Source organism: Montipora capricornis, chromosome 1, assembly GCF_036669925.1.
Source record: "Montipora capricornis isolate CH-2021 chromosome 1, ASM3666992v2, whole genome shotgun sequence".
NCBI lineage: Eukaryota > Metazoa > Cnidaria > Anthozoa > Scleractinia > Acroporidae > Montipora > Montipora capricornis.
Window position 1 is genome coordinate 3049250 of NC_090883.1, and position 21516 is coordinate 3070765.

Sequence of the window (21516 nt, forward strand, 5' to 3'; positions counted from 1 at the left end):
ATAAAATGAAATTAATTGAAAGTATGTTTTCAAAATAAACAATCTTTTTTTTCCCTAAGCTTTGCTGACTTTGCTGTGTTTTGAAATCCAAGCCACGCTGCTCTTCGAGGCTGACCGAACGCATGCAGGAGGTTTACACGAAGGGGAGTGATGTAATCCGAAGCTGCCCCATATATGCAGCCGTCTCTATTAATCATGCAAATTAACACATGCCTTTCTGGCTTCGTTTTATGCACGGAAAAAACAGTTTTCTTGATTTTGAAGGAAGAAAGGAATGGAGCTAGTGTCTCGGGTTTATTCAACGATTGAGTCGATCCGTTTGGGTAGAGCGCGTTACTCCCTGAACCGCGAGTCCTTTCATGAGCAATGTTGCTTTGCGTCCCACCAAATGGAAGCTTTGGTTCAAGCCAAGATTAGAAAGGCTTGTTCATTTTCCCTTGATCCAATTCCATCATGATAGGGACTCTAGGAGAGCGTTGTTTTGGTAAGTGTACCGCAGCTTTTCTCGTGATCTTAAGCACTAATCATGATATTCGCAACGCCACGTGAAAGTGTTTTTTTGAAGGACAGTGGTGCATTTTCCACAGTTTGAAGATGTTTCGTCGCTTTAGAGCAAACAAGATTCACGGAGTGTCAGTGAACAAGGATCCTAATCAAGATTGCGGTTCATCTAAGAATTCTAGCTACACCACAGAGGACAGACCGCAACGCCGGGACTGAATAGGCCATTTCCGAGTTCATGTCTGCCTCTTCTGCAAAGTTTTTGTGATGCTAATTAGTTCTACTTTACATATGAATGAAAACTAATTTTCATGAGAGAAACTTCGCACTTAGACTCGCTTTGAAGAGAAGGCAGATATGAACTCAGAACTTTGAATTTGCGTGGAAAGCGACATGATCAGTTTACGATGCTAGGGACTTCAAGATTTACTACTGCGACGTCGACGAAAACGTCACTTCAAACGTCGTTGGTCTTTCGCGATTAGATCCAGGTCATTTCCGAGTTCATGTCTGCCTCCTCTTCAAAGCGAGTCTAAGTGCAAAGTTTTTGTGATGGTAATTAGTTCTACTTTAAACATGAATGAAAACTAATTTTCGTAAGAAAAATTTCGCATTAGACTCGCTTTGAAGAGGAGGCAGACTTATTCCTTCTGTAATAGTGTGTGCGGTCTTTTATGTCTTTTAAGGCCCACGGGTTTATGAACATTAAAGGGTCGTAAGACGGGCCTACGGTTTATCTTCCTTATCCGAGAAGACTAGACAGTCTAACCATTTGCAGATGCCATTAAAAAGGCAGCACTTTCTGCTCAGTTATTTTAAGACCCTTGAGTTTTTCATCCCGCGACCTCCCGCACGAGTACACCTATGGCAACAAACTGAGCCAACAGGTCAGCTGCTTTTTCAACAGTTTGTACCGTTATTGTGGCAGGGAGGGGTAGGCGCCACTCCAATCCCGTTGCATGCAAAACTTGCTCCCAGTAAATACTAGTACTCATTTTACCGCCCTACATTCGATGGAAGGCTGAGCGCTGGGATGCGGTCTACGAGCGATATCCACCGTACACTACGCGCCCCTTAAAGCCTAGGCTTTGTATAGAAGGAAAAGAGCCGCCTATCGAAGAGATTGATTGCACTCTGCATGAAACACAGAAGTTAATATATATATATATATATATATATATATATTTAGGCAAGCCTAAAAGAGGAGTTCCTCAACTATTATTTATTTATTTATGTTTTTGTTTTCAGATATTTTTATAACAAGTCCGCTTACCATACGATCAGTCCAGCCGGCAAAAATACTATAGATAAGTCTATTTCCCTGTGCTCTTTTTCGCCGTTTTTCGTCACCATTATTCAGCCTGTTTTCTCGTGCTAGTGCTTGCTCTTTCTTTCGCTGCTCGTAAATATAAGTTCGCCTCTTTACTTGAGCTTTTGCCGCCAAAAAAGCGGGTTCCCGCAATGCGACACTGCGCGTATTGGCTTACATGAAAAGGTGAACGCACGGACGGACGGTTCTACGATGACGTCGTAACCAAAACGAAATTAAATCTATCGGGGTCACCATATTTTCTAAACCATGGTGCTGCGCTATGAATGACTGAAGGAACCCATAATCACGAGTTGAAAATCAATAATATCCACTGCAACCCTAACGACAACCGATAACTATCCAAAAGAAACACGAAAATATCATCATCATCAGGTCGAGCTTGCTCGGCATTCCATGACACGTTTCCTCCATCTGTCTCGATCTTCCATTGCATTTTGGAATTACATGGCAACATGCCATAAATCTGCAAATCAATACGACAACAAAGGATGCGATATGCTGGGCATTGTTGGCGCAATACAGATGAACTTGCTGGGGATGTACCTCTATGGAAGCCCAGTCATGGTCATGGTAGGATGCCCCAAGAAGACTTACATTGACTAATTGATAGAAGATACAGGATGCAGATTAGAAGAACTACCAAATGCAGAATATACCAATAATAAATAATCAGTCTCTTTATTATTTTCTAAAAATAAGTTAATTAAACAATACTTGTTTTACACAAACTCTTTGCATGATTAGTACTTTCAGAAATCGATGACAAAAGGACAATCGCTTGTTTCACACTTCTGCTTTTGTATAGAACAAACGCACGTGAGCTTCTTTCATTTTTAACCATAGAAATCTCAGCTCTGAATTTCGAAGTACATTTCCAAAATCAGAGGCTTTAAATGGAGAGAAAAAAAATGCTCTGACCAATTGTTAAAGATATTGTCGGCCAAAATTTTGAATGCGCTCAACGAGTTGCCAACACGATTGCAAATGCAAGAAGAGAATCGGAAATAAGCTGCGCTAAAATGAATACTATTTTACAAAGAACCGCAGACGGTTTTTGTCGGAGGGTGAAACTAGAGCCGAAAAAACCGTCTGGGCTCATAAACGCTTTTGCCAACTGATAAATTTGTCCTTTTTTTTTTCACTTAATACCTACATTGCTGATTATAAAATCGTAGAGGGTTTAAATTGGAGAGGAAGGTTAGTTTAACAAGTTTTCTAACTTCCGTTGCCAATTTGTTCTTAGTAATGCGCCTTCTTGAAACAAATTCAAATGCTAATGAAACAAAATGTGTAAGCAATGACGTCATCAAAGATTTCCCTGTTGCCAGGCATAGAAACGTAAAAACAAAGAAAACAGGAATTATCTCCAGAACATGGCTCTTGGCTCAACTAAGGCCGTGATTACTGCACTCAGCTATTTGTTTACACACGAAATTGCTAACATCGGTCGTCTTTTGTACAAGCGTCATTGAACTAGTTGCCAATCTGCACGCCGCCGCCTCTGAATGTTCAGGCGAATGGTCGGGGTAGTACTGGGGTGAAGTCTGTTGAACTGGCTTGTGACTTCGTGCTTTGAGAACCAATTATCTTGCAGCTTAAAAAGGAAAAAAAAGAAGATGGACTACTTTGAGCATTGTTTCGTGGAGTCAAACCACGAGAGTCAGTTTCGGATTCAAGAAAACCGATCTATCAAAAAACAAACAGTGATTTTGTGCAGGTTTAACTTCACACAAAAAAAAAATTCCGAAAAATAAGCAGAAATTCCTCACAGAGAACAACAAACAGAAGTGTGAAAATCCTTGCTAATAAGTTACCGGGTATTCTCACTGCCTGCTTCTTCCGTATTTTTATGCAACGGTTTTGGTGAACTTGAAACTGAGTGGAATACATTCTCGAAATGCGCTGGAAAACGAACCTACCAGCCATTACATTGTCAAAACTACCAATGCTGCGGTCTATGTACGTTGATTGTGACGACACCCAAGCGCCCTATGTCACACAAATAGAAGGCTAACAGCTATGGAAACTGTTATCATCAGTGCAAAAAACAGTTTGGCCTAGTTGAATAATTTATGCGTTGTATTTCACCCCTATTTTAATTAAGAAATTACACTGGCTTCGAATTCACCAACGTATTGTTTTTGAAGTTATATTGTTAACTATTGGGTATGAAATAATCTATCACCTGCCTACATTAGTGATTTAATTGTCCGCCATAAACCATCATGTCACGTGTTGCCGTTAAAATCTGGAGTGAGATATCAACTAGTCTCAAAGACTTATCCAAAAACTCTTTTTGAAAAACCATTTGAACAAATTTAAACTAATTGAAATTCTAGAAACTGCCGATAACTTAATTAAAAAGATTGAATTTCTAATTGAGAAGTTAAGTTTAGTCTGCAGCTGTAGTTTTCCTTTATACATATTGTTCTTTGAGCAGACACAAGGGGTGATGTTGCAGGGACATGGTGCAGCGACAAAAAGGTGTGTTGTACACACTGAGACGACTTGCATTAGGTTCGTGTTGGCGACACGTAGCAGGGACAAAATCACAACATTTGCACACACATGAAAATGTTGCGGGTACATGTCCCAGGGATATGTTGCAGCGACATGTCCCAGGGATATGTTGCAGCGACATGTCCCAGGGATATGTTGCAGCGACATGTCCTAGGGATATGTTGCAGCCACATGTCCCCTCGTGTAAACTGATACTTTTGTAACTGTGCAACACCAATTTGGGGGGTATTTTGTCCCTGCGACGTGTTCCATGAAGTTCAACAAGTTGAACATTAGAACCACAAATGACCAGCTCCCAACGTCATTGCCTTATAGCTCAGTCGGGTAGAGCGCCGTACCGGTATCGCGAGGTCACGGGTTCAAACCCCGTTGAAGGCCTGAATTTTTCAGGCTTCTCTCAGCAATTTTGCTAAAATTGTGTCCATAACTGCGAGGATCATAGCTTCACTTGATTTCATATCCGCAGTTCATATGTGATCCATTTCATATATCATTTCATCGTTGATTCATTCCTCACAGGAACATTGGAACCCACAAATGACCACCTCCCAACGTCAGTGGCTTGATAGCTCATGATCAGTTGGTTAGAGCGTCGCACCGGCATCGCGAGGTCACGGGTTTAAACCCCGTTGAATTCTTGAATTTTTCAGGCTTCTTTACGCAATTGCAAAAATTGCGTCCATAACTGCGAGGATCATAGCTTTACTTGATTTTCATATCCACAATTCAGTATATGAATCGTTTCGTTTCATATATCATTACGTTCATTGATAAAGCGATATAGTTTATACAGTTTTGTATAAACCGAACATAAATAAATTTGTTATATCGATGCATTTATAAAGGCGTAATGCGATCGTCTGTGGGAAGGATGGCAAACAAGTCGCTTGGCGACGAATGAGAGAACAACCTGGCTAAGTAACCACTTTCCCATTCTTAATATAATTATCACCTTACTTGTACTGGTTGAGCTTGGTGTTTGGGAGGTGCTGCTGTTCTTGAATTTATCACAGGAGTGATGATTTCCCGGCGACCAAAGCTACCCATTGCTTTGTTTAAAATGACAGGTGGAGGGGCTGGTGACAAACTCTGTTCTGGTTTGGGAAACATAGCTTGACGGGACATATGTGAACTCATTGGCGACTCTTTTGGAAAAGGAAGAACTATTTGACCACCTCTGTTAAAAAAACAAACGCATCAATTAGTTTGAGTTTATGACCATAGCCCAAAACTGTCGATCCGGCTCCCTTATTTCGCCTTGGCCCATAGACGTTTTTGCAGATACGGCGGCCATTTTGATTTCTATTGTTTCAAATAGCTATTATGGGATGCCCAGGGGGCAAATACATATTAATTTGCCCCCTGAGCATCCCATAATGTCTTCTGAAACAATAGAAATCAAAATGGCCACCGTATCTGCAAAAAGGTCTATGAATTTACGGTATAAAAATCTAAATTTATAGATAGATGGTTTGCAACCAATCTCTAGAGACGCAGATAAAATGCTCCAATGTGCAATTGCTGGTGGACGAACAAAAGGAGCTGATGAAAGATCCTGCCAAATAATGGCCATCCAAAATGAGCCTAGTGACCAAAACGCCTCTGATTAGTCCGCAATCAAGCCGTCCGAAGGAGTGCTTGTGTTAGAGGCAAAATAGCAGAAGCCGTTCCTAAAAATAGAGATTGGAAAACTTAGGCAAGGACGACGTTCTTTCAACATAAAACTTCCGGTTATTGAAATAAAATCGTGATAATTCCAAGTCATTCAGCATGGAGAGTGTGACCTCCTCCTCTAGCAGCGAACTAAACAAATGTTTCAAGGTCACTTGAGCTTTTCATTACGTTTTTAAGCGTCTTTTATTTGTTAAAAAAGACAACAATGCTGCTGAAGATTTCAAATGATATCGTTGGGAAAACTGGAGAAAAAGAATGTCTACATAACCGAGGAGACCTTTCAGTCAAGGAGGGAATAATCGAGGTTGATCTGTACAAGGAACTGCGTGTAAGGCAGTGCGAAGAGTAAAACCAATGACCCACCGAGTCCTTCAAAGTAGGAATGCGATGCAACAAGAGAGAATAATGGAGAACTCTTCGCTTACGTTATCTTATGAGCCCCGCCAATAGGCAGGGCGATCGAAAAATTGAGCTAAAAACTCATTCGATTATTCCCCTCCACGGAAATCTGTAGTAAAAGGCGAAAGATTTTTACGATTTGAAGGGGAACCGGAGCGTTAAAAGGTGGGGTAATAACATGCTTTGTTGAACATCGCTCGGTAATCCATGTGGTATCAATCTTCCCCTGCGCAATTGCAACGCGCATGCGTACTGCTCATATCTAAGCGAAAACGTTTCGAGTACTCCTTTTGTTTGTTTGTTTCATTAGCTTTTTTTGTTTGTTTTAGCCGGGCTGACAAACAAATATTCTGCTACGATGAAGCTTAAGGTGATGGAAGTAAACCTCAGTCACTTGAATTAAGTTAAGCCTCTTAGTCTGCACAGGCCATCGGCCGAATAATTACACAATTATCTATTAATATTCAAGCGAACCTCCTTGGCGACCACCTGTCGTGAGCGAACAGAAGTTTTTAAGTCGGTCAAATCACCTTTTTTTACATTTTCGTAAACGAGCACCTTCAGGAAGCGACAAGTTAGACTTAACGCTTTCGGTGGTCACTTACTGGAGATTCGACTGAACAAGGAGTTCATGTGCTCCTGGCTGTAAGAAAATATTTACTTACTGCACATTTGCTGTCGTGGGTCGCGGCATGCTGAAATGGTAAACGCAAATTCAGGTAAACTAAAGGATTGCAAAAGAGGAAACTCTACTAAGCTGAGCCATTTCATAACTTTTCACAACCTGCCTTTTAGAGTTGTTAGCGCAAGAAAAAGAGATGAATATCTAACAACCTGTTTTGTCGAGAGTACAAAGTCTTGTGTTGAAAACAAGTTTAATTTTCCTTCATGGCCAAATCCGCATTAAGATCTCATTATACATCCTCTTTCGCGCACGCGTATTGACCCACTCTTCCAACCCCCATTGTTATGCAAATTAGTACCATGACAAAAAGGCCAACAGGCATCAAACTGGCCTCTTCTTCTATTAATGTCTCAAAAATTGGTACTCTTTCATTTCTGTTGTTCGAGAATAAAAAAGAGAGGACCAACAGTAGCCTAGAATAGGGTTGCGGAGTCATGAGATGATAATTGTTCCGAATGCAAACCGAGAATTACAATTATCTTGCAAAGTTTTATTCATTTATTTATCCCAGATAAACAGATATTACAGAACAAAGTATTGTACACTCTTAAGGAAGGGCAAGATATAGTTGCCATAGAATATGCCCTAATAAGTTCTAAATTTGATTCCTACAAACTTGTAGGACGTAGCCATCCTCGTTCGTGACCACTGATCGTGCAAGGTTAGTAACCTTGGATCTAATTTTAAATTTTTTCGGGATGATTTCCAAAACAGGTTTTCCACTTAGGTCCAAAAGCGAGGTTGGAGATTGAAAATGAAAGTAATATCTTTGAGCAGGGCATATGAAACGAAGACCATAGAGGTTCGGGTTTGATCGAGAGTTCGCGTTGCGCATGCGCATTAAGCTATCGTGCTATCTGCAGCAGGGGCATGTTTCTCAAAACTCCCGAAACTTTTCGGGCCTATTTCGGGCGCCACAATTCCCAATTCCACACATCTTCGCAACGCCAAGGTTCCAAGCTATCAAACTTCGCAATCCTCTTAGTTTTGTTGCATTAAAAACATGTTAAAGGATCAGCTTTTCAAAATAAGCAGACTGCAATTTGACGAATGGCTTTTCGAGCCCGAAAAGATCTCGGGAGCTTCGAGAAACAGGCCCCTGGTCCTGAATTAAGTGAGATAGAAATGAACAACAAATGCTGCAATCTAAAAAAGGAGTTTCCTCCTAAAGAAACTGTAGTGCTGAGTCCGGTGGAAGTGAAAAAAGGATTTTTTCAGGAGCTCATCACCCGGAGCCTCAATTTCCCATATAAACCCTTGGAGACAACCTTTGCCCGTATCTTTTTATTTTTAGACGTTCGAATTCCCGCGAATGCATTATGCCGTCCAATCAGAACAAAGCTTTTGTATTACATCACAAGTAGTCACGCACCAGTGATCGCGTTCGTCTCACAAAATATTCTCAGACGGTTCTAAAAATATAAAGATACGGGCAAAGGTTGACTCAAGGATATAGTCTGGATGGAGGCTCCGGGTGATGGGCTCCTGATTTTTTTATTAATCGAATTGATGAAGGCAAATTAACCACCGAGAGTAAATTTGACGTTTCGAGCGTTAGCCCTTTGACAAAGGGAACCTGCCATCTGATTGGTTCTAGAAAAAGGCAGAATTTTCTCCGAGCGGGAGCACACCAAGGGGATCCTCTATCTCCACTAATTCCTCGAGTCAACCCTTTCCTGAGTTAATTTACTTTTAGGAATATGTTTTCCCGGCGTGAAAAGTATCACACTTCCCTTGGCGATGAGGTAGCTCTGTTTAATTTTGACTGGCTTTTACAACAGTTTGCTTGCTGAATGGAGGCGTTCCGGCTATAAATAAATCTACACGGGAAACTGAGGGTTGACACCTAGGCCAAGTATGTGCTCATAGCTGATTTTTTTCCATACACAATACAGATACAAACGCCCTTTTTTATTATGTCGATAAAGATATTTTGCTGAAGCCTCTTTTAGTTTTATTTTCTTTACCATTGTTTTCTTAACTATGTGCTCGTTGGAGATTTTTCATTACTCTTGCTGCGTGATTCTCCCGGTCTTTTGCAAGTATTTCATCAGGTTTTACAGCGGAAATAAAAGTGTTACTCATCATCCCAGGTTGGGTCTGTATTTCGCAAAAAAATGTACTCCAGGTCTTGAAATGTCGTACAAAACGATCCTCCAACCAAATAGCTTAGAAATGGCGCGTAACGTTTGTAGTTATATTATGTCGGTAGTCGGCAGAGAAGAAATTTGGGAAAAAAAAAATATAAAGAAGGGTGGGGAGATCATAAATTCTACCGTTCGGTTCGAGTAGTAAGACCTAGTGACTCTTGCTTGCTGATCAATTAGGCGATAAGATGATGTCGGACGCAAAAGTCATAGACGGTATTGAAAAGCGAGACGGAAAGGTACTTGTACTGGGTAGCACTACTTACAGTTCATCATTCCATCTGACTTTACTTTTCTTAAGTTGTGTCAAGTTGTAAAACTGTTGTAGTGGTACACCTCTGGAACAAAACAAAAGATAATTAACTTAGCTAGAGAGTGAGTGCTGCTCATATTTGTAACAAGACGCCTGGTGGCGTCTACGTGGGATGCCATTGTTAATGTGAAATGTAAATGTAAATGCAAATGCTTTGTCTATAAGGTATGGAAGTGCTCTCAGCTATCAGGATAGTTCACAGGCACCCTACTTTTACAATTCAAACTTAACAGAAATATGATTAAGAACCTCAACTGACATGAGGCAACCAGTTGGCTATTTACAAAGAATCGTAAAACATTAAAGAACCTTACTCAGCCACTTTACATTGTGCGCCTTTGTTGTTGTTGTTGTTATCCGGGAATTTGGAGCGGCTAGTTACATATATGGGCAATTATTATTCCACTATTACGCCATTTTACCATATTTGGTCAAGAGAACGCGCAAGATATGAGACGGTAATACACTGTAGTGTCCCGGTTTGACCGGTTTAGAACAGAGCAAATACGGACGGAACGGCAGTTTTTCAATGAAGGAACTTGAATTATTTTCAACGCGATACAAAGCCTGGGAATTTAGCTTGTCATCGCTTGTCTCTCATCTTTCGTTTATACAATCAAATAAAGGACATTTGGCTGGCTTTCTGTCCTGTTTACATCGTTCGCAAGCGCCCTGAAGGACAGATGACGCATTTTTTTAGAAACACTCTTACCAGAAAAAATTGCGGGGCTCGGAAAAATACTACGCAACTCGCAAAATATCAGCGCGTATTTAATATATGTTAAACCATCGAATAAAATGTATGTATAGTTGAGTTATTTTTTCACTCGAGAGAAAAATTAGAACAATTTTGTCAGGAAAATAAAAAACACTTCGAAGAACCTCGAGGAGGATTATCTTGTGAATTTAAATGGATCAGGAAAACAGCAGAATACCTTCATTTCGAGAGCTTTTCTATGAAGCGTGGAGCCACGTCTGCAGTGAATTCAAGAGGGAAATACGGTTTCTACGAGTGGTACTAAGTTGCAATTGTTCGAACTTTTAACTGGACCTTAATTAATAAGCAAGCAACCCACATTTATTTTATACCCAAGCAGTTTGCAATGGAAACAACAAGGCGAAATAGCTTAATTCGCTGCTAGCGCGGTACTTGGTAAATAAGCTTAATGCGAGCGGTTAGCGATAAGCGAGTGCGAGTATAAAGTAAACTAAAGACAGTTTCTTCAGTATGGGGCGCGCAATACACAGTTGCAGCATTAAATGAAATGCTCTTACTCTACGTTCCTGGAATTTCTTGTTTTTCAAGTTTACCTAGTTTTAAAACGGGTGTTGAATCCAACAATATTTTTTTCCGCCAGTAAATAAACGCAAGCTGACCTTCTGCCCTCCATAGTTTTCAACATTTCCAGACCAAGAATAAAAATGTCACACACAAGCTTGCTTCCACAAAACGCAGTTTTGTTATCAGCGAGAAAATGAAATGAACAGCAATGGATAAAGGCTTTTTACTGATTGTGATGGAGATCAATATTCAAATGTTTGCCGAAGACTTGCCTTCCTCTTTGTTCAGTGCCGGATCTAGTCGGATGCTCTAACCACTGAGCTACTGGAGAGTCTATAGTTAAAAATGGTGAAATGTGGGTCTTTGACTCGAGCTGCATCACGCAGCTACAGAGTCAAATAACTACTGACAGTAGGCCATAACTGCTTCGCGCAGTCACCTTAAAGCATACTAGTATCTGAGATGCGGCCGACCTACCACCAAGTGAGCGAATGTGAGAATGATACACATATGAAATGAAATTTTGTAGAACCCATTGGGAACTCGGAAAATCCGCGCCCCAGATGGGATTCGAACCCACGACCCTCCGTTATTCGACTAGATTCAATTCAATTGGGTCAGGAGCCCATGAGTAGGAGCTTGCCTCTCTCATACACGCCCTTGTGAGTCAAGCTTTGCGCGTATCTTTCTATTTTTAGAACGCCACGAGTTCCTCGGCTCTGCACACACTGTTTTAAAAGGCCAATCAGAGTAAAGTCATTGTCTAACGAAGACAAATAAAGCAGTAAAACTGTATTTAAATCGTGCAAATTGATGTAAATTCATGTAAATGCGAGTCTCCTGCTCAAGGGTTCGTTCTAAAAATAGAAAGATACGCGCAAAGGTTGACTCAAAGATCTACTGCATATCGAGGCTCGTAGTACGTAATGGGCTCCTGATTGAGTTCGACACGGCAAAAGGGCGTCGTCAGGAGCCCATCTGGAGCTTGCAAATTCCATACAGCGTCTGTGAAACGGCGTTTTCACAAGTATGTTTATTTTTAGACTAGCCCTTCCCGCGAATTAGGTCAAAAAACAAAGGCAGTTCCAGTTCGGTGACCCTATGACGTCAGCTTAATTTCTTGTGATTTGTCATCAGGCTCCTGTGGGAGTCTCGTTAGCGGGAAATTCAATCTAAAAATAAATCGGTCTGTGAAAACGCCGTTACACAAACACAGTAGAGTTGTAGGCTCCGGGTCATGGGTTCCTGGCGTCGTTTGAATCGGGCCTAACAGATCTGTTTCAGAGCAACATGCACAAGTTAACAGCAAGAGGAATTATGTACGATCACACAATAGAGTAGAAATCCCGGCCAACAGCCTAGGGTGACATACTGACAATCACCAGCACGACCACCAGAACGTCTAGTAGTCCAGCACGTCATTTTAGAACCCAGTCTCGAGGGAGGGAAAAATGGCGCGTGTGAAAGGGTGAGTTTTTCCACAAGAACTTTCGATTTTTTTTAGTAAAACTAATCGAAGTCACTTAGCCTCGATGTTATTTTGTATTTCTTATTGTCTTTGAGTGGATGATTCAAGATCCCTCTCGGCCTTGCGTTGACAAACTCATTGTTAAACCGTGCGGGTCTAAAACACAGGTCACTCATTGTTTTACCTTTTGGAAAGTCACCCAAAACCCTCAATTTGGCTAATCGTGGGCCTAAGGTTGGTTTTTAGGCCTAGGGTTAGCCAAATTGAGGGTTTTGGGTTACTTTCCAAAAGGTAAAACAATGACCTGCAACGAGTGAACTGTGGAATGTGGCCTGTGTATTGACATGTCGAAATATGAGTGCCAGTTGGCCAACGTTTGAAAGAAGGTGTCCTCAGAACATTAGACTGCACAACAAAATCATGTAAAACACTGTTTCATTTGATTTTACTTGTATTCTTCGTATTATTAATGGAGCACTTTGTTTAGCTATTGGGAAATCTTTGTTTACAATTTTGGGCTCATAAACATGTCCATAGGTTCCCAATAGGCCTCTTCGGAAAATACCATAATACTCTTTGTTTATCCGCCCAAATTTTGCATAAGCATTGTTTTTGTTTTCTCTTGGGACCATTGTAAGTCCCAAGAGAAACTGGAAACAATGCTTATGCAAAATTTGGGGAGACAAACAAAGAGTATTATGGTATTTTTCGAAGTGGCCTATTAATCAGCCAAGAAACTAGCACTAACTAATGAAAGTGCATTTTATGATTAGTTATCTCTGAACTGTTGACCTTGATATATATTAGATAATCTTTGAGGACTGTAGCCAGGGAAGGAAAGAAATGTCTTCAAACCAACTTGCCTAGGGGACAGTAAAATAATAGGCCATTCTACAGTAATTTTGTTTGCTTAGCAACCTAGCCTACGAATGGCTGCGAGGCTGCCGGTGACCTTGCTTTTTATCATGTAAATTGTCTAATTAGTCTACATTAACATTAGAAAAGCAGAAAGGTTTGTTTCCAAGCAGGATCACCGACAGCCTCGCTTCCATTCTTAGGCCATGTAACTTAGTTACAACTGTAAAATGGTCTATTTGAGTTCCCTCTTAAAAATGGATTACTTATTGCCAATCCAATGTGCCTTCATCAACCACAGTAGTGAGAATGATTTTTTGATTTTAAATAATTACTTCATGCTTTTCACGCATTGTTATACACACCTTCCATTCCCACTTTATAAGATTGATGATTAACTTGCAGGTAATCGCAGTGCAAGAGTAATTATTGCTTTATACAAAATAATTGGCAAGTAAATGATTTCAAGACATTGCAGGTCTGGAGCAAAAGATGGCAACATTACTTTTATGTGCTCCTTACCTTGGGTGAGGAGATGCACCACTGCCATAATGTCTGTGTCCTTTCTGCAAGAGGGGTGGTGGCTCCCACTTTGGTCGATGATCGGAAGGAAGACACACTGGTGCCTCACCAGCATAGCTACGGGCACGTCCCCAGGGACATTTGACATGGATGTCGGCTTGTTCAAGGTGGCGTGAGTATCTACAAAATGGTCAGTTCCTACGGTATGTTAGCATTAAGCATGACATTGCAAGGTCTTTTTTGTTGCAATTCTGGACAAGCATTGTTGGGAATGGTTCATAAAAAGAACATTAATTTGTTACACTGCTTGCATTAAATAATCCCCCTGCCCCTTCCCAATTGACGATTAAAATCATCTGAAATTAGACAGAGTAAAATCTATTAAGTTTCACTCCTAGGAGTTTAAATAATTGTGATTTTTTTTGTCTTAATTATGGATGCCAAACAATTCCCCTCTTCCCTATGCAATGTTGAGTTGGCTAAGGCAGTCTCTTCCACCCTTAAAACAACATTTCAAGAGGGTGGTGGGCTGGAGGGGATGATATAATGATTTGCACAAGACAGAAAGAGTGAAGGACCTGTGTTTCAACAACTTTGCCCAGGATTGCTGGAGAATGAGAAGGGGACTACATGCAGGAACTAAACTGTCCAAGATCAATGCCAGCTAAAACATGTGCAGGGTGAATGATGATAATAATAATAATAATAATAATAATAATAATAATAATATATTAGTGATTATAAAGTTGACAGTTACTTGTGAAAATACATTGTTTGTGGTTAGTCTTACGAAGCTTGTTTCATCCCGACCAAGGGACTCATCAGAGACCTTTCTGCGTGGCAAATTCGTTGGGCATCACGCCTTAAGTCTGGTTCGTGATTATGATGATTATACAGTAGAGTCCTGATTTCTCGCCCCTCCAAGGAAAACGAAATTTGTTCACGAAATCGAGACTTTGAGGAATCAAAGGTGTCATCAGATTACTATAAAATGCTGAGGTATTGTTTTTGCAGGGGCAGTTCGATCTGCACATTTTCATAGACATACATCCTTTTTATTGTATATAGATGTCTTTATTTTCAAACAAAATGCATTGTAGTTAAAAAAGTAGCACAAATTGCACTAGAACACAGGCTGTGGTTCTGCACACATGTTATACAGCGTTTCAATTAATTTACCTTAATTTGCCATTTTGCAACTCTTGAAATGTTTTGGGTACTTTGGGGCAGATCAAGGCTGCTGCCTAAGAAAATTTTCCAGGAGTCCTTCGGGGCACCAACATCAAAAGTTAGCCCAAGTCATTTTTTCAAGGGAACAGAATTAATTAATTCCAGCTAGGATCAAATTTACAAGAAAGTGAGGATGAATCAAGTAAGGCGCCCATTTGGGCTACTTGTTCAGAAATTTGGTGGCCCGCGACCGCAAGTGAGGTGCCCCAGGCAACCGGGCAACTGTTAGGCAGGAGCCTTGCAGATTATCGATGTGGGCCTCATCAGCGAAAAAACTGAATATGTTGAGTACCCCAATTGCGTGGTGTAGTTCATATTCTGATGGTGGCTTTAGTGGTTCATGTCTCAACATCATCCTCCACAGACATTTTGTCTTGATCACCATCTTCAATATATGCTGATGTAGATTGCTTGAACTCAGCCAATATGCCCTCGTCAGTTTGAGGCTCATACTCAAAAGTAGCGGAATCAATGTCACATTCTATGACAAATGCCAGCTGTTACACTTGCCCACACAAGTTCAGGGGCTGTTGATTTCTTCTAACAAAGGTCACTGAAAAAAGTCTTGAATGGATCAGCACCGATAATTTTTAGTTTTTAAGGGTTGAGTTTTCCCAATAGAGCAGAGAGTTAGAGAAATCGGTTATGAAATTAGAGTGCAAGAGTTAAGCAAATCCAAGGGAAAAGACAACTGATTCGACATATCGGGAGGTTTGAGAAACTGTCAGGATTCGAGAAATTGGGATTTTACTGTAGTACAAAATTAATGTGAATGACACTAATGACAACTTTCATTGCATATTTTCAATAAGGATAAACTGATGAGCAGTGAAATAAATCTTTTTGGGCTGAAAAACCTCGATAGGGTTAAGTATTTTTATTTATTAATTTTTTTATTTATAAACTTCGCCAAAGACAATTTGGCAGGAGAGATCTCACAGAACTAATGTTCCAATAATGAGACTCCTAATAATTATTGGTTTTAATGCAATCAGGGCCTTATTCCTGTCCTTGGTAAGCATTTGTTGTAGAGTGTCCAAACTGGTTTTTACAGATCCGTTCTGGTCACAATCATTTTTTTAATCAATATTTAAATCCCCGTGCCCGCATGACTTAATTTGCTTTCAGGATGTCGTATTACCACATGGGGAAATCTCTTGCCATGAAAATGCAGTATGGGTGGGTGAAGCATTTGCCAAATCGCAAATCTATCTCGACAAAGAGGTAATTTCCATCTTTGTGCCTTCATTCTCCCCCTTTTTATAGAGTCTCCTCATGCAGGGTCAGGGCTCACAATCAACAAAAAAACCCAGTTGCAATTTTGCAACAAGATACGAAATTTAGTTGCAATTTCGCAAATTTTAGTCGCAAAATTGTCACGCTGCATTGTGTTATCAGCATTTTAGCAAAAAAATATATGACCCCGCAATATGATGATGGAAAAAAAGTAGTTGTGCACGTAACATCACATCTAAACTACTCTACAATTACGCTATCTTCAGATGGAAAGAAAATTCACAGCGAGAAACAAAATTAATAATTGTGTCATTTCTTTATTTATCTTAGCAAAAGTTGTAGGAGTTGTAGTTGTCCTCTTTTTTCAACTAAGAAGTTACAGAACTTCTTGACTATTTCAGCATTTTTACAATGTTATCCACTTCTGGCACTTCTATATATTAGGTACTGTGTCTTGTCCTCATTATTGATGATTTTTCAAAGTTCTTTCTCCACTTTCCTATGGTATGATCAGCCTAGGAAGTCAAAGACTGCATTTGTTTGCATAACTTTTGTATCTTTGTGGATGTCTTTGATACCTTCTTTATGTTCTGTGCATCTTCTTGCTTGTTGGCGTATTTTCTTTGATCTTTGTTTTTAATGGCATACTGTTTTTTCTTACAAAACCCATGTCTTTTTTTCCTTGCCTAGCATCTCCATATCAATTTGGGCTCTCTTGATGGGGTGGAACATCCCATATAATTTTGGCTGTGTCATTCTTCAGATTAGTGCTATTGGTGGCTTACTTTGCTGGTACCATGGATGAGTATGGTTTGCTTTATTCAAAGTTATTCTTCTGTAGCATGTCAATCAACATAAACATTCATGTAACAGTATGTAGGTGTATGCATCTAGCTATGTCATGATTTGTAAAGGCTCTGTGCAATCCTTGAGGTCAGGTGCACATGAAGCGTTTTGTTTACTCTGTTGCAGAGTCGAACATGGAGCTTTTGTTGTTTGTTACCTCCATTTGCAATTTACTCTCACTGCTGGTACATTTAATGTCAGAAGTTGTTGCCTTAGATTGAATCTTGTAGTCGATGTAGACTATGTCAGGTATATTTAACATTTTTCAAACAATAGGTTGACATTTGCTGACAGTTCTTGGTCACCTAATTGGTCGCTTGCGAGACTGTGTTTTCTCTTTGTTCTACATTATTTTGTAAATTGTCCTTTATTGCCACAGGACTTGGACTTATTATTATTATTATTCTTCTTCTTATTATTATTATTATTATTATTATTATTATTATTATTATTATAGAGCAGTTTTCAATTAGTGTTGTAAAACCAAAACCAAAGTAATTACGTGGCCAATCAAAAAGGTCAGAGACAATCCAGTAAACCAATCAAAACTTGAAGTAATTACATGTAGCCGACACAAAGCATGGGAAAATGTTTACGTGCGAGCCGCGATTGGTTTTGGTTTCACTTCTGATTGGTTTACAGAATGTTACCAGAACTTTGAACCAATCACTGAGTGAAGTAATCATAAACCAACGTTATTATCTAATTACTTTCGACACTCAATTGAAAACCGCTCTAACATGGTTGACAAATTACTCCTTAATTTTGGCATGAAATTTCTGCATTAATTTATAATTTTACATGTGAAAGTTGCCGTGGCAACTTTTCGTACAGTGCAAAGTTGCGTCTTATGAACGTTATTTGTCACCCAGGATATTAATACCTAATTAAAAAGTATACTCGTGAGATTAGGGAATAATTTCACTTGTGTTTTGTCCAAAATCACATAATTGTTTGATTATTTGATTTTGGACAAAACGCGTGAGAAATTATTTCCTAATTTCACTCATCGCCATTTGATTACCCATACTCATTGTTATTATTATTATTATTATTATTATTTATTATTCTCATCATCATCATGAATTTGTCTCCCCAGTCACGTTACCGCGTGATGTAAAGGTGAATAGCGTGACTCAGGTCTCGCAGTTGCGTGATTCGTTGTTCGTGACATTCTAACCTTGTGAAATTACAAGAGCTGCCTTTGAGAGAACGTGAATCCAGTTCAATACTCCGTTGAATCAGATATTAAAGCTGCGTCCGTGCGTTTTCCTTCTTATTTCGATTTATTAGTATTTGTTTGTATTTTAAGAGCGTGTTTGGATTCTAAACATCGGCCGGCTGCCTAAGAACTTACATAAATGTTCAACAAAATTGTCTTTTTTACTCACCGATCTGGATACGTTGTTATGCGACTAAATCGTGATGGATCGTGAACAGGCGCTGACTGAAAATTTCTTGAGAGTTTATCGTATCCATGCTTTTCACGATAGAGATCATACTGCAACTTGGAAAGATAATTCACATCTAGTGCCATTTATCAACTCCGTAACATTGGGGATAGCCTTATCACATGACAATAACAGAGATTCTTATTCCAGCATTAAGGCATCGGTGTCTATTTTTTTGATTAAATCGTTCATAAATTCCGAAGTAGTCCGTCCGCCAAGGCTAAACAAAATTCGCCAAGGTAACCTTTGTGTTTAGTCATGCGTGACGTATGACGTCATTTCTTTAACTTACAATCGTTCCTTGTCATAGTTGTGTCAAAAAGAAAGTTCTAAAATGGATGCTGCCTTTGAGTTTACTTTATAGTTCAGTCCTCTTTTCATAAACAATTGAGTTGAGAAGGGTTTTGAAGAAGTCAAGCCTTGCCAAGAGATTTGTTGAGAAAACAAGAATTTTAACCGTACGGCTACAGCTCTTGTTCAAGATCTTTTTTTGAAGCTAATTGTTGCGAAGAATAAAACTTTTCATTTGTCGGACATTGGTTCCCAAATGTCTCGAGGTAATAAGGTCTTAAGCTATTTGGGAAATTTTACAAAGTTTCCTTTTTAGAACAAAGAAAATGTTTCATGAGCAAATGTTTTTGAAAGCGTCAGATGACATTCAATATTTATCGGATTCAGTAACATTCAAAATCTCACGAACTCCCCAGCTTTGGAAACGCTCCATTCTCTCCAGACCTGTTCAATAGTTTAAAATCACACCCTTTACATTGTTGAAAGTTAAGAAGTTTTTATAGCTACATACGCGCGCCATTGTTTATCAAACCAATCACAGGACCTTTCGTCTCCTTGGCAAATTTATGTTTATGAATAGTTCTGGTTGAGTTCTCCGGATGTACACACGGTGAATATAAATTTTAAACTTTACAAACTCAAAGTGAAGCTGTTGCAAAAATTTCACCTTTTAATTTGACAGAACTTCCGTCGATTGAAGACAAATTTCACTTAATTAAGGGACAATGACGACGGCGCTGCAACAAGCTTTGTACAAGGAACATCAAGGTGTGGATTACTTGTCAAGGAATTTCGAGTCGCATTTTCTTCATACACCTCTGAGTCATGACCGCATTACAGTTTCACAAGACCAGTAAGTGCTAGCCTGTTATTTTATTCATATTTTCCGACAAGTCAAATAATATCGTTTACTATTCCCTCATACCTGTAGTTTCTGTGAAATGTAGCTGTGTATAAAATTTGGAAGACGAAAGAAACCATGCACGGCCGTTGCTAACCGGTTGCCAAGGGGTTGAGTTGGGTTTTAATTGTATTCGTCGATGTAAGTTGCTTTCACCGTACTTTGTGCTTGTCGTTAATTGCCCACTCCTGTTTTTTGGAGAGCAAAGTGTAATGATAAATAATAACTCTGGAAGATGAATATTATACGTCCGGCATCCGGACATTTGTGTTAATTACTCGGTGATACAGTAGCGCCTTACACTTCAGTGACTGTGCTTCCATGTATGCGGGACTGTTTGATAAATAAACGAGCTAAAATAAAGACTGCAGGATTCTAGACCTAATCGCCATCCAAAACTTTATTAGAATACTTCGAAATTTGAAAAAAAATTCATACTGCCGGTCACAGAGGATTTGTCTTCGTGGATGATTTTTAAAACCGGAAAGCGTGAAAAATTTTTGACGCTTTTAATTATTCAGATATTATAACAAGTGAGTCAACGGCCCTGGATGTCAAAAAGGCATTTTTTTGCATACCGTATACTGATTTAATAAATGCCTTTTAAAAAAGTTCATCTGTCAGAGCATCATTTTTTATTTCGTGTTACTGCAAAAATTCTGTCGTAGCGCTTACATAAACCGGCTGCATCTCTTGCATTTTATTGTTGATAAAGACGTCTGCATTCTCTAGAAACCCAAACGAGTAGAGCCATAGAATTTTCCTAAAATATTGCGACACGCTTCGTTTTCGCTAAGAACTCGTGCGACATGAATCAGTGTCTCCAAGAGTGTGTTAATGCCAAAACCGATAAATGAATGTTCGAATTCTGCTCATCGTCCCATTCTTTCCACAGCGAATCAACTTTAAGGACTAAATAAAAAAAAAAGATTTATAAACAATTACAAGCAGGTGCTCGGTTCCACTGAGAGATTTAGCATCGTGTTAATGAGAAAGGGCAAACAACAGGCTGTACTGGTGCGGGCAAGGAAAGGCCCAATTGAAAACTCTCTCTCGAACTCTCATTGTAACTCGTCCCTCTCGTTTAGTCAGTTATCTGATACCTGTCGCTAAACAGTCAAGTAATGAGCTTATATCAAACAAATTGATCTTCCAGTTGCCGTTTGCCATAAAAGCGATGCTAAATCAATCTCTCTGTTGGTATGGGGTCGACGATCGAAACACAAACGTGTAGCTCACGAGAAGGAACAAATGCGAGTGCTCGGAAATGATATTATCAATATCATTACAGCAAATAACCAATTTACTCCGATGACCAGTTTCCGACGAGATTAGGAAACGCGCTTCGCGATTTGAGGACCCAGTAACATTTAGCACAAAATGTTTAAAGATGTTTTTATCTTCGCCTGCGTAGTACACAACAGGCGCGCGGAATAAAGTTTTGTGGCGGTACTGTGGGCCCGCGGAATAAAGTTTTGGCGGCGAAGCCGCAAACAGAATGGAGAGGAGGACTTTGATGTCAATGAGGTGATAAAAGTGAGCGGCATGAAAAATAACCCAAGCTCTCTGGCAGGCGGTATTTCTCGCGGCTTCGCCGCTCGCGATTAGCGGCTCCGCCGCCAAAACTTTATTCTGCGCGCCTACAACACCGCCAGCTACACATAACACGAAGGCTGTATTCGTAGAAGTTAATCTCTTCCTGTTGAATTTGTGTCACTTCAGGCTGGTTTTCACTAGCGATGGAGTGGGAGTCGTAATCAGAAGCGTAGAGCGATGCGATCTTGTGAAAATCAAACTGTCGGAGTCAGAAGCAGAATACTGATTCCATTTATGACTCCGTCGCTGACGATCCGGTGAAAACT

The 21516-nt window shown here is 39.8% G+C and overlaps 2 protein-coding genes, 1 long non-coding RNA gene and 1 other non-coding gene across 6 annotated transcripts in view; 2 read left to right on the top strand and 2 right to left on the bottom strand.

Moving 5' to 3' along the window:
• The first annotated feature begins 98 nt into the window (after window positions 1-98).
• On the top strand, window positions 99-2562 carry LOC138038790 (uncharacterized). Its single transcript, XR_011130307.1, has 2 exons — window positions 99-484; window positions 1750-2562. It is a non-coding gene; the product is annotated as an uncharacterized lncRNA (long non-coding RNA).
• Window positions 2490-18703, bottom strand: LOC138038705 (sperm-associated microtubule inner protein 4-like). The gene is made up of 6 exons (XM_068884761.1): window positions 18403-18703; window positions 13700-13879; window positions 9526-9597; window positions 7093-7122; window positions 5312-5531; window positions 2490-3428 (listed from the first exon to the last, which is right to left on the bottom strand). Exons 1-6 carry the CDS (start codon window positions 18546-18548, stop codon window positions 3300-3302), a joined length of 777 nt encoding a protein of 258 aa, XP_068740862.1. The 5' UTR covers window positions 18549-18703; the 3' UTR covers window positions 2490-3299.
• LOC138016607 (U5 spliceosomal RNA) lies at window positions 6465-6586 on the bottom strand. The gene has a single exon (XR_011125840.1). It is a non-coding gene; the product is annotated as a U5 spliceosomal RNA (small nuclear RNA).
• LOC138038457 (sperm-associated microtubule inner protein 4-like) overlaps window positions 13782-21516 on the top strand; it is a 43910-nt gene continuing 36175 nt past the window's right edge. Inside the window, exons 1-2 of one of the 3 annotated variants that reach the window (XM_068884527.1) lie at window positions 13782-13902; window positions 19436-19606. In XM_068884527.1, coding sequence (XP_068740628.1) covers window positions 19479-19606 — 128 coding nt within the window. In that variant the 5' untranslated portion in view covers window positions 13782-13902; window positions 19436-19478. The other 2 variants (XM_068884446.1, XM_068884361.1) reach the window with 2 other exon arrangements.